The following is a 17334-nucleotide window of genomic DNA, read 5'->3' on the forward strand; positions in this document are numbered from 1 at the left end:
TTTGCAACATTTTAAGCAATTTCGATTGCAAACTTCTTTTAACCTAGAAAATAATCACATGGATTATTTATCTCGTTATTGACTTATGGCTAAGATTTATTCGAGAGTAAAGTTATTGTATCCATACCTCATGTCTACTTTTGCTTTGCAACACGTGTCACAACATAGCCGATGGTAATGGTATTAGTGTGGGAGAGAGAGGGGGTGGGCGAGTTAATTTCTGGGAGAGAGAGGGGGGGGGCGAGTTAATTTCTGGGGGAGAGAGGGGGGGGGCGAGTTAATTTCTGGGAGAGAGAGAGGGGGGGGGCGAGATAATTTCTGGGAGAGAGAGGGGGGGGGGGCGAGTTAATTTCTGGGAGAGAGAGAGGGGGGGGGCGAGATAATTTCTGGGAGAGAGAGGGGGGGGGCGAGTTAATTTCTGGGAGAGAGAGGGGGTGGGCGAGTTAATTTCTGGGAGAGAGGGGGGGGGGCGAGTTAATTTCTGGGAGAGAGAGAGGGGGTGGGCGAGTTAATTTCTGGGAGAGAGAGGGGTGGGCGAGTTAATTTCTGGGAGAGAGAGGGGATGGGCGAGCTAATTTCTGGGAGAGAGAGAGGAATAGGGTGTTAATTATAGAGGAGCGGGAGTGAGGTAGTTAGTTGAGAAGGGAGAGAGGGTTATGTTGTTAGCTTATGAGCGAGAGAGAGAGAGAGAGAGAGGTTGAGGGAGTTAGTTTGGGAAGAAGAGAGGGCGAGGGTGTTAGTTTTGAAGGGATAAATGATAAGCGAGCTAGTTTGAGAGGGGGAGAGGGCGAGGGTGTTAGTCTTGAAGGGATAAATGATAAGGGAGTTATTTTGGGATAGTGTTGGTTTGGGAGGGAGGTTGGGGTATTCATTTTCGAGGGAAAGCGCTTCGGGATGGAGAAAGATTGAGAATGCTAGTTGGTTGGTGGGGTTGGGGAGGGGGAGTGGGAGGGGGTTGGGGTTAAATGGATGGATGAGGATGTTGATTAAGTGAAGGAGAGTGTGATCAGTTAAATTGCTGACTGAAATATGAGAATGGTGTTATTATTTGGAGAAAGGGCGTGGGTGTCACGGGGTGTTTGGTTGTTTGGGAGAGGGCGTGGGTGTCACGGGGTGTTAGGTTGTTTGGGAGAGGAGATATGATATTGTAGGTTTGGATGAGAAATTGTGTTAGGTTGTATGGGTGAGAATGTTAGGATATTAGAGTTTTAAAGCGAGAATATGATACTTGAGGACGAATGGGTATGTGTGAATGTGTTATTAGCCAGGGAGTGGCCGTTAGTGTATATTTTTGTGTGTGTGTGGGACATTAGACAGGAGGTTTGGGTAAAAGAGATGTGTTTTGATATAACAATGTACTCGTAAATATTGAGGTCCCGGCGCTCCTGTAACTGATCATGATCGTGTGTGGAGGTCCCGGTCCTCCCGTAACTGATCGTGTGTTGAGATCCCGGTCCTCCCGTAACTGATCGTGTGTGGAGATCCCGGTCCTCCCGTAACTGATCGTGTGTGGAGATCCCAGTCCTCCCGTAACTGATCGTGTTTGGAGATCACGGCCCTCCTATAACAGATCGTGTGTGAAGATCACGGCCCTCCAGTAACTGATCGTGTGTGGAGATCCCAGCCCTCCTGTAACAAATCGTGTGTGGAGATCCCGGCCCTTCTCTAACTGATCATGTGTCGAATCCCGGCCCTCCTGTAACTGATCATGTGATGAGATCCCGGCCCTCCCGTAACTGACCGTGTTTGGAGATTCCGCCCCTCCCGTACCTGATCGTGTGTGGAGATTCCGGCCATCCCATAACTGATCGTGTGTGGAGATCCCGGCCCTCCTCTAACTGATCATGTGTCGAATTCCGCCCCTCCCGTACCTGATCGTGTGTGGAGATCCCGGCCCTCCCGTAACAGACCGTGTGTGGATATCCCGGTACTCCCGTAACTGATCGTGTGTGGATATACCAGCCCTCCTGCAACAGATCGTGTGTGGAGATCCCGGCCCTCCCATAACCTGATCGTGTGTGGAGATTCCGGCCTTCCTTTAACTGACCGTGTGTGGAGATTCCGGCCATCCCATAACTGATCGTGTGTGGAGATCCCGGTCCTCTTGTTACTGATCGTGTCGTTTGTGGACGTCCCGACCCTCTCGTTACTCATCGTATGTGGAGATCTCGGTCCTCCCGTAACTGATCGTATGTGGATATCCCAGCCCTCCTATTACAGACCGTGTGTGGAGAGATCCTGGCCCTCCCGTAACTGATCGTATGTGGATATCCCAGCCTTCCTATAACAGATCGTGTGTGGAGATCCCGGTCCTCCCGTAACTGATCATGTGTGGAGATCCGGCCCTCCCTTAACTGACCGTGTATGGAGATTAGGCCCTCCCGTAACTGACCGTGAGTGGAGATCCGGCCCTCCCATAACTGACCGTGTGTGGAGATCCGGCCCTCCCGTAACTGACCGTGTGTGGAGATCCGGCCCTCCCGTTACTGACCGTGTGTGGAGTTCCGGCCCTCCCGTAGCTGACCGTGTGTGGAGATCCGGCCCTCCCGTAGCTGATCGTGTATGGGGATCCCGGCCCTCCCGTAGCTGATCGTGTGTGGAGATCCGGCCCTCTCGTAACTGATCGTGTGTAGTCTGTTGTATTGTGCACCTTGGACATATGTTAACGTAGCTTTAGGTTACATTTTAGTCGTGCGTTCTCATTCGTCACTTCTGTTAACCTGGATGCACTGATTTTGCCTCTTCTGTCTGACGAGTATAGGGACGTAAACGGCACGTCTTGTGACACAAAAAACACACTTTTGCTTTTGTATTATTTATGTTTTTCTCTAAAGGGACGAGATCGTTTTCCTTTTAATACGAATTTTTATCAGTCTGTCATAAGAAAAATGCAAGTGAAATGTGAAGGGATGGAAAGGCATTTTTATTGTTTATATGCATGAATTTTGAAGAAAAAATCAATATGTTCATCAACGTTCTAAAAAGACTGTGTGTACGGTTTGAATAAATTTGACTCCAAAACTTTACAAAAAATCAAAACCGTAAAATCATACAAAGTAGTTTTCATATCATTTTGTTCAAATCTACTATTACTGTAGTAAGATTGAGTCCTAACATTCAAGTAAGGTGACCGATTTGTACTGTACCACTTCATTGTTTCGACTTCTTGCCTCGAAAAAAACCGAGGTTTAGTATTTCTTAATTCTCATCGCTTCTTCCTTTTCTGACTCCGTCATAATAACATTTAACATTTGAATGAACAATTGTGAACTCTCGTCTTTTTGGAGTGACGAAACAACGAAATGACGTGATTTTACACCCAAAAGAAGACAGGTATAGATTCGTTCGTGATTTGCCGAAAAACTGAACGAACGAGATTTAAGAAAACAATTAAATCTCGTCTATTCGGGGGCGAAACGACCAGACAACGAGGACTGTCAATGACTAAATCTCGTGTATTCGGGGGCGAAACGACCAGACAACGAGGACTGTAAATGACTAAATCTCGTCTATTCGGGGGCGAAACGACCAGACAACGAGGACTGTCAATGACTAAATCTCGTCTATTCGGGGGCGAAACGACCAGACAACGAGGACTGTCAATGACTAAATCTCGTCTATTCGGGGACGAAACGACCAGACAACGAGGACTGTCAATGACTAAATCTCGTCTATTCGGGGGCAAAACGACAAGACAACTAGGACTGTCAATGACTAAATATCGTTTTTTTCGGGGCGCAAAGACGAAACAAGAAACTCCACAAATCAGTCACAGTATTCTATAGGGATTATCACTAGTTGTCATATTTATTTTGTATATAACTTGTCATACGGAGTGACTGTTGTAGGGTTGTTAAGAGCTAAGGATGGAGCTATATATGTAACGTGTACCTTTCATTTTCTATTATTACGTGATATATATGGGAATCCTCTATTGTGACAGCTATAATGTAAATGACCTTACTCGGCATTCAACAATTTCATGTACATTAATTTTATGCAAATGTCTCCTCCGGTATCCAAATATATACGTTTGGCCAAATCATAATAACGCGACCTCTATTCTAGAAATATCCATATCTTGGTCAATAAACGTGTCAGACCAGTCCCGCGCGGTGAATTGGCTGACAACAAGTAAGACTGACAGGTATATATTGTTATGAAACAACAAGTAAGATGGACAGGTATATATTGTTATGAAACAACAAGTAAGATGGACAGGTATATATTGTTATCAAACGAATCTTAATAAAACCATGCGGGTTTAATAACAATAATAAATACCATCAATATACCATTTTACGTCTGGGGTCGGGGGCGGTCCCGTCCTGTGGCGATTCATTATCAACACTTCTCACTTCTTAACAATTTTTTTAATCAAAGTTTATATAAAGATCAAATACTTCGTATTTTCATGGTCTCAAGTTCAACGCTAAGGTCACTGTGGCCATTTATAGTTCAGAAAGCCCCGCGTTTGACCGGTTCGGAAAAAAAGCGAATAGATAGAAATTGCACAGGAGTTATACAAAAATCCAGCTTACCACTATTAGGTACGGGATCCGGTTATTGGTTCGTAATACTGAAAAATTGTATTGTTTGGAAGAACCATTACGGTAGAAAATCTTATCAGATCGATGAGCGCTTTTGTTCAAAACAAGAGAATATCACATATAACGGACGATTATGTCCCGTTTGGCCCTTTCCTACTCCAATCTGATTAAAGCAGACGCTTCAGTACCCTTCCATACCAAAATTATTACAGCATCTCCAGTTTCAATTCCATTTTGAAGATAGTTTACAATAGACTATTCTAAACGAGACAAACAACAACATAAATGATTGAAGAACATGTTATTTGTTGGCACAAAGATAAAATCACATTAGCTTGTTTACATAAATTTAACGAACACTGACAAAATCACCATCTACAGTGTACTATATAACAACTTAATTGTATCCTCCCTTACTGCTAAAAGTTCCATCGCTCCCAGTGGTATACGAAACGAGTCAAGGAATAATTCATTCTAGCGAGTCTGGTACACAAGAATGACGAATTATCGACGTGTTTCATAAGACTGGTATGAAATGGAAAACAAATTCAAGACAATTTTTTATTACATGACCACGAATTTTTTTAAGTCATTTTGGAATTCTAAAATACCTAACTGCATAATAAATATGCTGGAAGGCTGTGACGGGTTTCCATTATCTTTTGATGACGTCATGCACAATAGGTCATATTGCCGGATTTCATACGCAAAACATAATACTTAGGATTGAAATGCCTCTTTTCACATTTATGATGTTATGAAACAAAGTTCCGTTCAAACATATTCATATAAAATGTGAAAAGATGCATCTTTATCCTTATATTTACGTTCAAAACAGCAAAGGTAATATCATTTTATATCGTTCTTTGTAGTCAAACATTTTTTCGTGCTTTCTATGTTTATCAGTTCCGTACAGCGACTGATTTCCATCGTAAACCATTCTGACATTTCAAACATTATTTGAATTTGATATCGCGTCACTACTTAACAAATACAATAACATCACAAACTAACGATAAAAACGGTGGTATATTCCTTTGGTTTTACTCACAGGTACTAATAACAATTTATTTTTCACAAATTATTCATAAAGTACAACTCCTAGGCAACATCAAGTATGACCAGTGTCTGTTGTTTTATCAGTCACAAAATGTGTACTTGCTCTTACTTTGGTTAGACAATTTCAAACTTGTTCACTTTGTGACTAAAGTAAAACCCTTTGAAGCTCGTGTAATAAGTCCAATATAATGTTTATGATTTTGAGAAAAATGTCCTCACTCATGCCGACTCCGACAAACGGTCTTGGATTACATGGATAGCGAGACAAATTGCTGCCTTCTCAAACACGAACCATTATCTTCTCTCGAACACCATTGCTTTCACGCGGACAAACGTTTTAATGACCCTCATGTATGTTTTCAGTGGAACAGACTGTTCCTGTCATTAAGTCAGTCCAACAAACGATTTTTTTTTCTCTTAATACGACAAACTGATTTCCCGTCATTTGAGCAAATCTTTTCCATCAAGTAAACAGACTGTTACCGTTCCTTTGACTTGCTATTCATTTCACTTGCACAAACTGTAACCGTCACTTGGACAACCGTTGCCGTCACATGGACAAACGTTTACCGTCAATCCCGTCACTGGGACGAGCTGTCACTACGACAAACTCTGAAACTGTTCCCGTCGACATACAGTACCCGTCACTTTCACGAATTGTAACCGTCACATGGACACATTGATCCCGTCTCTTGGACGAGTTGTCCCCGTCAATCGGACAAACAGTTCGCGTACTTCACACGGCCACCTTCACACAGCACACTAGCCAGTTGTCGTTACTTGGACGAGTTGTCCCCGTCAATCGGACAAACAGTTCGCGTACTTCACACGGTACCTTCACACGGCACACTAGTCAGTTGTCGTTACTTGAACGAGTTGTTACCGTCAGTCGGACAAACTGTTCTCGTAATTCGGACATACAGTTCCCGTCACTTGCACAAACTGTTACCGTCACATGGGCACACTTATCCCATCACTGGGACGAGCTGTTCCCTTTATCGGATAAGCCGTTCCCGTAGTTCGGACAAACGGTCACCTTTACACAGCACACTATTGCCGTTACTTGGACAGGCTGTTCCCGTCAATCGGACAAACTGCTAATGTCCTGACTCATGTCGGATATTTTCCGTATGTGGAGGTCATCTTGGTAAGTTGAGGACTGCTCACTTTCTGAATCTGTTGTGTCTGTGTTACAACCCTCTCCATTTCCCGATTCTGTTCCGTAGCACGAGTCTGTTGGCGACAGAGAGCGCACCAAAAGGTTGTTCTTCCGGTTCCGGCCGGGGGATGGAGTCACGACTGACACGGTTTCATGAAATTGAGAATAATCAAAATCGAGTGATCCTGTTGCCTTCCATTCAGCCATCATTGGTTTAAACTTCCGGTCCCAGAGGAAGTCACTTGGAAGATAAGAAGTGCGTGTCTGGACCATCATTCCCGTGGACTCAATAGTCCCTTGTAAGAACACGATAACTTCAAAATTGGTTCTCCTTAAATCATCTTCATCGTTGTTCCAGAAGGGACTTGTTGGCGTAATTCGGTGTCGCAGCGTAACAGGCCAACGCAAAGAAATTCTAGGGTTGGTCTTTTGTGCTGAGAAGTCGAGATCATACCGGAAGTGAGAAATGAATTCATCGTCATTTGTTACTCTATCACGAACACAAATGGCACGCGCATGCGTATCGATCATGTCCGACCGTTGCAGGTCACCAACCCGTATCGACAAGAACATCTCGTTACCTTCTTCTGATATACACACATTTCTACTAAACAAAATAGTGTTCCCCCGCTTCTTTGGTTTCTGAACCTTGGCGATTACCAGCCCAGTGAGAATGGCTTGCAATAAGGCCCCAATTATTGACTGTACCAGAACCGAAAAAACAGCAGTAGGACACTCGTCATTCACATACCTGGTGCCGTAGCCGATAGTAGTCTGGGTCTCCATAGAGAAAAGCAACATGTTAATAAAGTCTGGAGTATTTTCTACACACGTTGTCCATCCCTCCGTCTCCTTGATCCGCTCAAAGTCTCCGTGTACGGACGCTATAGCATAAAACACGGATGCGAAGAGCACCCAACTCAACAAGATTGCTAACGAAAATATCGGTAGTAGAAACCGCCACGGTGTATCCAGTAGTGTCGTGAAAATGTCATTTAGAAATTTTAGCTTTTTGCCAGTAACGGTCCGCGATTCCACGTTACAAGCACCTGATTTTTCTACTAGTCTCGGCAGAAATGCGTGGTTTGCCTGAAGGGTGGTCGGGTCGGGTGCGAATCGTACCTTGAACCGCTTCTCTGCCGTCCGTGGTGGGATTTCACTCTCCAAACTGTTCATTTTGACAACAACCGGTCCGTTCATTATTACACTGTAATATACTCTCACGGTTCTCGTCGCAACGCTGATTATTCTTAACTGTTTAACTTAAGATGGATAGTCGCGTTCTCTTTCGCCTTAGGCTTTCCGCTTGATATCAGGCAATAAACCATCCACAGGTGAAAACAGGGTACACGCCCCACACACGAGACGGTCGCTATTGTTTTAGACAGACTGACAGCTGAATACTGCACTTATCTCGCCTTTTATGTAAGTAGTCCGTATAATTGTATGCGAGTGTGTCCGGACCTTGTCATATTTATAGGTTTACCTTGTCATGTGACGGTGTTTACGTTCCTGGCCCTGCTAGACTACGTTTTACACATATTTACAGGTGCTCGGGTTCTGGAATATATGTGACATATTTAGGTATCCCCCCCACCCCCCGTATACTAATTATATATGATTTATTAGTATAAGGGGTTGCGATATCTAGTGGGTTGCGATACTTAAACAGAAATGATATATTCTGGTACCTAATTATTTATTATCACAGTGACGTTCGATACCTAAATATGTCACATATATTCCAGAACCCGATCACCTGTGGTCTTATTGAAGTGATGGATACTTCGAAAAAACTAAGCTTCATGGGTAACACGTGCGTACATTGGCAAAACCGAAAAAGCTACCATAAAATATCTTCTAAAACGATATCATAAAATCAAACTTGTGTTATCATTAAATCTATTTTATGGCATAACAAAATAGTTATATTTCATGGTCATGCCTATAACTTATGTTTAAGGACACCACCGAATCGGTTTTAATCGCGAAGAAAAATTCCACTCATTATTTTGAATTGGAGTATTCTCTTTTTTATAGAGAAGATGAAGCAGCCAAACGAGATTGTCTGGCATAGAGTAACTTCCCCTGTCAAGTTTTTCATCGTATATCGTCTTTGTTAATGACGTGCCTTTAATGCCATACTGGTAAAGGTAAGGCAATGTACGTGTAAAGCTCCATTGTTCAACCCCCTACACTATCAAACATTCAAGTACTAAACAACTACTTTTCTGTAAAAGGCATGGCAGCATATGATTCTTACAGAATATCTATTTTGAGGAGGACTATTAGTGTAGTGACTACAGTAATAATATAGTTCAACTTGTTTGTGCACTTTACCTTACTTTACGAGCACGTCATGGTGTAGAAAACTTAAAACAGAAATTCTTTTAAACGAAATGAATCTATCATATGTTACTTAACGATAAAAAAATGTTTTAAATTGATTCCTAGTTTCGCCACTCCTGACCGTGCGTTGACGTCGGGTATGGTTAGCGTCATCTCTTTGTTACGTCAGCAACATACATTTATCAATAGCTATATAGATTCAGCAATTTTGAGTTATAAATCCTTGTTACATTACAATATTTTGGCACATTTTGTCCCAAGACATTTGTTGCGATATTTTTTTGGAAAAGTGATGTTTTGTCAAGGATGATTATACTTGTATGATCACCAAAGCGTTTCCCTAATGTCATTTTACAGGTAATATTTTCCGGTCCTATTTTTTATATCTTTAATTGATTGCGTTAAGTGTATGACCTCGATGCATATGATTTTTTTCTGTTACCAGTTGGCTTCTGTACACTTTGATGGACAAAGCGGATGTGCGACCTACGTCCTGGCGAATTTGTCTCTCTTCGTGATGAGGCAAGCCCTGTGCCCATACCATGGCATACATTTTAATCTCCTCCGGATATACCGTCATGTCGTTTGTTATCGACTTCCACCTGACAACTTTGTTTTGACGTCACACTGATGGTTACCCGTATGTACACGTGCTCGAAGTGTTGTGATTTAGATTATCATGTAACATACACAATGGCGTTATCTGTAATGTACTTGGGTACCCGAGGGAAAAAACCTTTTAGGTCGTGATGAAGGGTTTTCTCCTACACTTCACAATACAGAAAGTCATGCATAGCCTGTGTCGTCATATACTTTTTAGCACTATCTGAACCGTCACCGGATTGATTTTTTTTCATTTTTAAAGGACCCCATTGGAAATAAGCCACTTTGTGGCTTTATGGGTAATCCTAGGTAAATTGCAATCACCACCACTCCTATTATGCGATCTATTTTTTTTATTTATAAATACCTTCATTTACTAAAGTAGTCTGTCTCATTTTGTCTCATTTTAAAGTAATATCTGCCTTTTTTTTTACAGTGTATCAGACTTTTTTTAGATTTTTGTACTCTGTGATATATGTCAATGATTGAATTAAAAAACCTTTTATTAGGTCAGATCTATTATTATTCTTAGTCTTAATACAAAATACTCTTTTTTATTTACAAGCTGCAATGTGATTTTAATTATATATGTTATTCTAAACTGTGATATCTTGCAATGACATGCCTTTTTTTCCTGAATAAATATTATTATTATTTTAACAAGCAAAACATAATGTCATACAGAACATACAGCTGTACGTGTTTGTGGTCACATAACTACTAACACACTACTAAGTGGAATAAAAAACAATGACTTTATTTTAGCAAAAATTAGCTTTATTAAGAAATCCTGCACAATTTCAGGTCAGCTTTCAAACTCTCTTAATTCTTTTTCTCATTCTCATTCACACCTTCAGATGAACATGCAAACACGATCTAACAAATATAAAGACAAATTTTAAAAGTAAAATCTCAACACATCACAGTTTGTCCAGATATGTATAGATGGCAGACAAAAGGGTTCATGAATATGCATAAATGTGTATTTTACAGATGTTTACTGATAGCCCAAGGTCATGAATATGCATAGACGAATATGTACAAATGGTTGATAATGACTGCACAGGGATACAAGGTCTTACCATAGCTACACCTACCATATCACAATATTCTCTTATCATAGATTGGCTAAGCACTCTCTGTAGTATCACACTGTTCAGTTTTTATAAAAACAATAGCGTATCAGTTAAAACAAAGGACATGTTCAGTGTGTAAACCTGTTTCATTAGATTAGTGTTATCACTGCGTGTCACAAAAAGATACATGACATGGAAGGAGCTTAACTTATAAAGGATAGGAGACACATAGATAGCAAGGTTGTAAGAGTTACTGCCCCTTCCATTCATAATATTCTGTGGACGGATGAAGCTAGCACGAATAGGTTCAGTTAATACTGTTTAATCCTTTACAGAAAGTCTGACTTTTTTGTACATTTGTTCCAGTTTTTTCCCCAATAAATAGCAATTGACCAAATAAATAACTAGATACTTATCAAATAAATTACTAAGAAATGAATACCAAAAAGTCACAACATTAAACACCCTAAGTAACAACAGATTCACATTAAAGTTTAAAACTCAGAAAACTCAGAAAACAAAGAGCATGTCAACTCAAAGAGAATCGCAAACAAGAAAATTACCTAAACAGTCAAACAAAACAAAGTGAAAAAATAATTGACAACAGTTTAGTTGCAAGGTATTGTACACAATCCTTTACCAGTACACAGTTCGGTGACGATTTTAAATAACTGTAAAACATCTTAATTGAGGCTATAAATACTTCTCGAATTTTATGATCTGCATGTTACAGGTCTGTAGGAGTTGTTCCCCTTTATACATTGATGACAATAAAATACTGTAATAATGAATTATACTGTAAATTATTGAATTGTTGATAAATCTATCTTAATTTCATTTCAATCCTTACTCAATTGCTCAAAAGAAACATCAAAATATTTTTAGTAAGGGAAAAATTATGCAAAAAATACAAACAGCGTACAACTAGAGTCCATAAATCCATGTCACAGTGCATACAAATTTGTGTAAATTAACATATTTGTGATTTTACAGCTTGCTAATGTTTCAAAAAAAGAAAAAGATTTTTTTTTAGAAGTTGCATTAAATCAATGCCACACTTTTTAATATGTTTATAGAAAATAAAGTTTTTTAAGTAACTGTCTCACAATGAAATGAAATTTGTTGTATATTTAAAAATCTTGGCCTATTGTACTGGTATTTGTTTAAAAATCACTAGCACCTACAGTCATAGCCTCTTTGGAGTTTCTGGCTTAAACAACAATTCATTGTTTGCCCCAAATAAAATATTTGTTTTTATGTGGAGGGACAATAGGTACAATAAATTTAACACGTCTGACAATATGGTTGTAAAAGCAAACATAGGCCTGCTATTCTTGACTCGGCTTAGACCTCGTGGTAAGAATACATAGGCCAGGCGAAATACAGTATGGAGAAATTATAAATGATGCCATCAGACTTGATGAGCCGTGTACAAAACGATGGAAAACAGTATTATAATATATCTGTAGCCAAGGAGACAGAAGATGGGAGCTAGGAGTTCATGTAGTTTACAGCCCAAAAGTGGGAACTGTTGACAAAACTTTGTTCTGCTACTAAACCTCTCCCCTTAAAAAAGACACAGAAAAAGAGACCAGCAAGACCTAACTAACAAGTCAGTTCCCTTAAAACAGTAGAAGAGGAAGAGAATGACTGAGGTGGGAGAGCAGGACATAGCCTGAACCGTGAAAGTGCCAGAGCACAGACATGACCGTAGTGACAATGTTGATGAAGTGCTAGAAATATGTCGACAGTTTTCGAGAGAGTTACATAGCAAGATAAGTGAGAATTTGAAAGATTTTTTTTTTACTCAATCACAGGATATTGCTTGTATAGTTTTTGTATAGTCATTCATAATGATGTGCTGTGAGAATTTACATAAATGGGCACTCATCGAACATCCCTATACCAGAGACGTATATGTTACTGTAATACATTTCCGTATATACGTCTCTGTCTATACACAGGAGTCATCATTATAAAGACAGTTTCTTTGAGATTATGTGTTATGCCATTTAACAGGTATTTGTTACATATTTCAGGGCTCTTTAAGAAAAAACTAAAGGGAAAATTAAAAGGTAAAAATGTACATTGTTCCCTCCAAATGAACAGCTAAATGAAATCCTTGCTGAATATTTTCATGTTAAAAATATCTACCCCAAACCTGTGGACATGCCTAGAGAAATTTACTTTGAATGAGCACTAAGTCTATGTAATATTAAATAAAAAAACATAAAAAGAGTTTCAACAGACTTCAAATGCATATAATAGGGAACAACATTTATCAACTTGTGAAGTATCAAATCTCACCAGGGGAGATAATAAAGTAAACCGAGATTCAGAAATATTTGGATCATTCAGAGTATTACAATGTAAATTTGTATATGGATCCTTTGAGTGAGCATTTATTTTCTTTGCAGGAGAACCTTTTCAAATACAGCCACAATGCAAAAGTTAGATAGATGTAAATCAGTTTATTCAAATAAAAAACTTTTGATTTAAAAAAAAAATCCAAACAAAAAAGTCTTAAAAGTAATCTCTGAACACTCTACTCTTGTTCCACTGTAAAATTGTCAATAAACTCGTCAATATACTCTCAGAATTGTGTTTAGGATATGTATATGTCCTTGTGATGATGTTGAGTTTCCAGGTATGTTGTGTTGGTCAGGTGACACAAATCTATTGGATACATAAGGATCGACAGCTCCTACAGTAGGGTATACAAATATATGGCACAGCTTTATACAACCTGTTAACAGAAAGACTCGAGGTACAAAGATGGCAGACATGTAAGGACATTTTACTACATAATTTCTCCACTATAATATTGGTAACCAGGTATGACTACTTCAACGGTCAACACAGCGATCATTACCCATCATGCATCACTCACTCTGATCAAAGACAGTCAAGTTTTGCAGTGTTTACAATTATCAAACATGTCTCAAATCCAAATCTGACTTTTCAGGAATAACATTTTTCACTGTTACACGGTTTAATCTTCTAAAATTTTGCTTATTGCTCTTTTGAGTACATATTCTAACTGATGTGGACTCTTACCTGTTTATATATATATACAACTCCCACACTATCTCTCCTGTCAATAATTCATGTAAACTAGATCCACTGTTCAGCAAATGTAACCTGATAATCTTACAAATGTAGAATAAATAATCTATGATAGTACAATTAAAGCATCATATCCAATATTCTGATCTCTAAATTAACTTTCAGTACTGAAATCAAAACCAGGCAGTCACCCGACAACTCCATCTTTTGTTCTCAAATAATACATGTAAACATACATTTTCAAACTTTGATGCATGTCATCACACATGTGTCACACACACGCAGGCACACACTCGTAAATGTAAAGAGTAGACAAATAATGCATGGTTGAGTACACCCACACACGTGTAAACCCCCAGAGTAGATAGTGGTCTGTGATAGGGGTAGTAGAGAGCCAGCCAACATGGCATATCCTCCTGGGGTTGGTTGTCACACATAGCCTTCTGATCAAGTGGAAGATTGTGAGTTCATCAAACGAAAATGTTCTTGGTCATCTGAAAATATACAAAGGTATCTCTCTGGATTAACTAAGTCATTTTGTGTAGAGGGTATGGTGTTCTTTGTTCTCCGATAGTTTACCTAAGACTGACAACTTGGTATGCTGGAATGTATACAAAGTTATGACAGAGAAAGAGGTAAACTATTCAAAGGTATATTCCTCTTAATTGTTTTGACATTGACTTAAATATCACCCCAATTTTACACTGGAAGATTAAGGTCATAGGAGTGTATTGCTAAATGGAAATAGTAAGTACATCCCTAGTTGAAAATCCAATGTAGGGAGACAGTATCACAATTTCCACATATTCTAATGTTTAATATTAAACTGATGAATATTGTATGCTTATTATTGACAGAACAGTGTGTTATTTCAATATTAAAGTATTGCAAAGCAATCCAGGCATTAATTCAGTTGTTTTTTAATCAATGAGTCACATGTGTCCATTTTTCTGTATGTCAGGAAACCGGCTACCTATTTCACTACTGTGAAGTTTTTCAAGAACGATAACTCTTGCATGCACTTACTATGTGTATATGGTTTTATTATAAAATGTCAATTTTTAATCGTTTATAGATAATTAATTTTACACAATTTCAGCGTTTATGAAATTGATATACATTAATGCAATACTAATCTATGTTAGTATCATTTTTTATTGACATTATTTTGCAAAAAATTGTGTGTTTCTGTTTCAATTTTTTTTTTCAAAATTCACTCCTTTTTACATAAATTTCCATTTAAAATCCTTAAAATTCTGACAACCTATATTTTTTTGTGGCAGAACATTTTCTTTACTTCAAAGAAATATAACTACAAAATTTGAATAAATTCTACTGAGAAATGGCGACACAATCCTATTACCTTAAGTCATATCTGTCAAAAGTAAATATAAGCCATATGTGTCAATGGTAAATATAATCCATATCTGTCGATGGTAAATATAATCCATATCTGTCTATGGTAAATATAATCCATATCTGTCTATGGTAAATATAATCCATATCTGTCAATGGTAAATATAATCCATATCTGTCAATGGTAAATATAATCCATATGTGTCAATGGTAAATATAATCCATATCTGTCAATGGTAAATATAATCCATATCTGTCAATGGTAAATACAATCCATATCTGTCAATGGTAAATATAATCCATATCTGTCTATGGTAAATATAATCCATATCTGTCTCTGGTAAATAAAACCTATATCTGATATCGGTAAGATCAGTCTTTACCTTAATTAATTACTCTGCAACTACATATATACTCGTTCAATTACCAGAAAAAATGTAATACTGAAGCAATAAACGACAGAAAGGATTTTTTGTAAAATGCTCAAGTAATATATATTTTTAGGAACAGAGAGAGAGGTTCCAGGGATAATTGTACATAGATTCACCACAACCCTACTGATTAATAATGATGACAAAATCAGATACAGATTACCATGGAAATAAAAGATGAGGCTAAGATCTCCATGGTAACATGCATCCCCACCAGGATACCTATACAGTGGTTGACATGCCATCACAGATAATTACCTTTCTCAGCCTACAGCCAATTAAACTTAATATACGCTACATGCTTTGTGAATTTCTTCACAAAAAATCAATGTCACTGACATACAGGATCCCGTCTTCCCTAGGTGATGCTGTATATCTATCATCGTTACCATGGTAATGCGAAAAGCTGGTAATGAAGAAAATGTGTCCATAACAAGGAACTAAAATCTGGGTTCTTTACCTTGTTTGCTATATAAATACCTGAGTGACCTACAAATATTGGTTACCTACATGCATATGACCTTCAGGTATTTGTGACCTTAGGTGTGACAAACAGGTATGAGAGACATTCAACTTTCTATGTGACCTACATATGCATGACCTTCAAGTAAATGTGACCTACATGTATGTATGACCTACATGTGGCATATGGGTAAGTATAACCATAGCTACAGGTATGTATGACCTACATGTACCGGTATATTTGACCTACAGTAACATGTATATGTGAACTACATGTATTTGACCTACTTGCATGTGACGCACAGCATGTATGGCCTACATATATGAGCGACCTTTAGGAATATATGAACTCTGACCTGCAAGTATGTGCAATCCCTTACAATATTATAAGACTTGTTCATGCTCTGGGCTGTAGGATAGAGAAATTCCATCAGAGGGTTTTTCAAATTTGGTAAAACCTGAGGCTATGCTAAGGGTTTTGCCAAATTTGAAAATCCCGAGGGTTGAATTTCCTTATCCTACACCCTGCAGCTCTATCTAACACACAGGGAAATGAGAGAAAACACAGTCTGTGTCTAGAGAGAAAACATTCCTGAAGACAAATGTTTTCTAATGACGCTGACTGTAATAACACATTCACCATCTTGTTAATATAAACAGTGTTTGTTCTTTACTTTCCTTGCTGTCCTTAATGTCGAATCAGTGTTAAAACACAACTTGGTGGGGTATTCTCTGTCTCACCCACAATGTCAAATGCTGATGTCAGAATTGTTTGCTACATAATAAAGTAGCTGCATTGTGTAAATATGGCGAATCAATGTTTCACAGGGATTCAATACCAAATTACATTTGTTGCTGAGGCTAACATTTTGTAAGTACTTTCTGATGTCAAAAAAAATTAAAACTGATAACTGGAGAAAAAAACAATTATCTTTTACACAGCATCATCTGTCTAGTGATATAATCAGATTTACCAAATCAAAGGCTAGAATGAGTCTGTTTTGGGTTTTACATCTTTCCAAGACATAGTCACATGAAAACCAATCTACTTACTGACTACCTAAGGACAATATGACAGTGCTGTCCTACTGAAATGTCAGACACTGAGGACCAGGATATGTTATTCTGACACCCAACTGACCAGAGGTCACCTGGCACCTAACTAACCAGAAGTCTACTGTTCAGAGAGACACAACTGAAAAAAGCTAAGATATCACAAGTAA

The 17334-nt window shown here is 38.7% G+C and overlaps 2 protein-coding genes across 8 annotated transcripts in view; both read right to left on the reverse strand.

Annotated features, from left to right (window-relative positions):
* Positions 1-4859: 4859 nt before the first annotated feature.
* LOC110453951 (ATP-sensitive inward rectifier potassium channel 12-like) lies at positions 4860-8215 on the reverse strand. The gene has a single exon (XM_021503209.1). It carries the CDS (start codon positions 7966-7968, stop codon positions 6691-6693), a length of 1278 nt encoding a protein of 425 aa, XP_021358884.1. The 5' UTR covers positions 7969-8215; the 3' UTR covers positions 4860-6690.
* Positions 8216-11895: 3680 nt separating this feature from the next.
* Positions 11896-17334, reverse strand: part of LOC110453920 (G protein-activated inward rectifier potassium channel 3-like) — a 70634-nt gene continuing 65195 nt past the window's right edge. For all 7 annotated transcript variants that reach the window (XM_021503160.1, XM_021503161.1, XM_021503162.1 and 4 more), the window contains one exon: positions 11896-14356. The gene's annotated coding sequence lies outside the window, so the exon portion shown is untranslated. The remainder of the gene's footprint in view (positions 14357-17334) is intronic.

The sequence above is a fragment of the Mizuhopecten yessoensis genome, unplaced genomic scaffold (assembly GCF_002113885.1).
Source record: "Mizuhopecten yessoensis strain PY_sf001 unplaced genomic scaffold, ASM211388v2 scaffold7547, whole genome shotgun sequence".
NCBI lineage: Eukaryota > Metazoa > Mollusca > Bivalvia > Pectinida > Pectinidae > Mizuhopecten > Mizuhopecten yessoensis.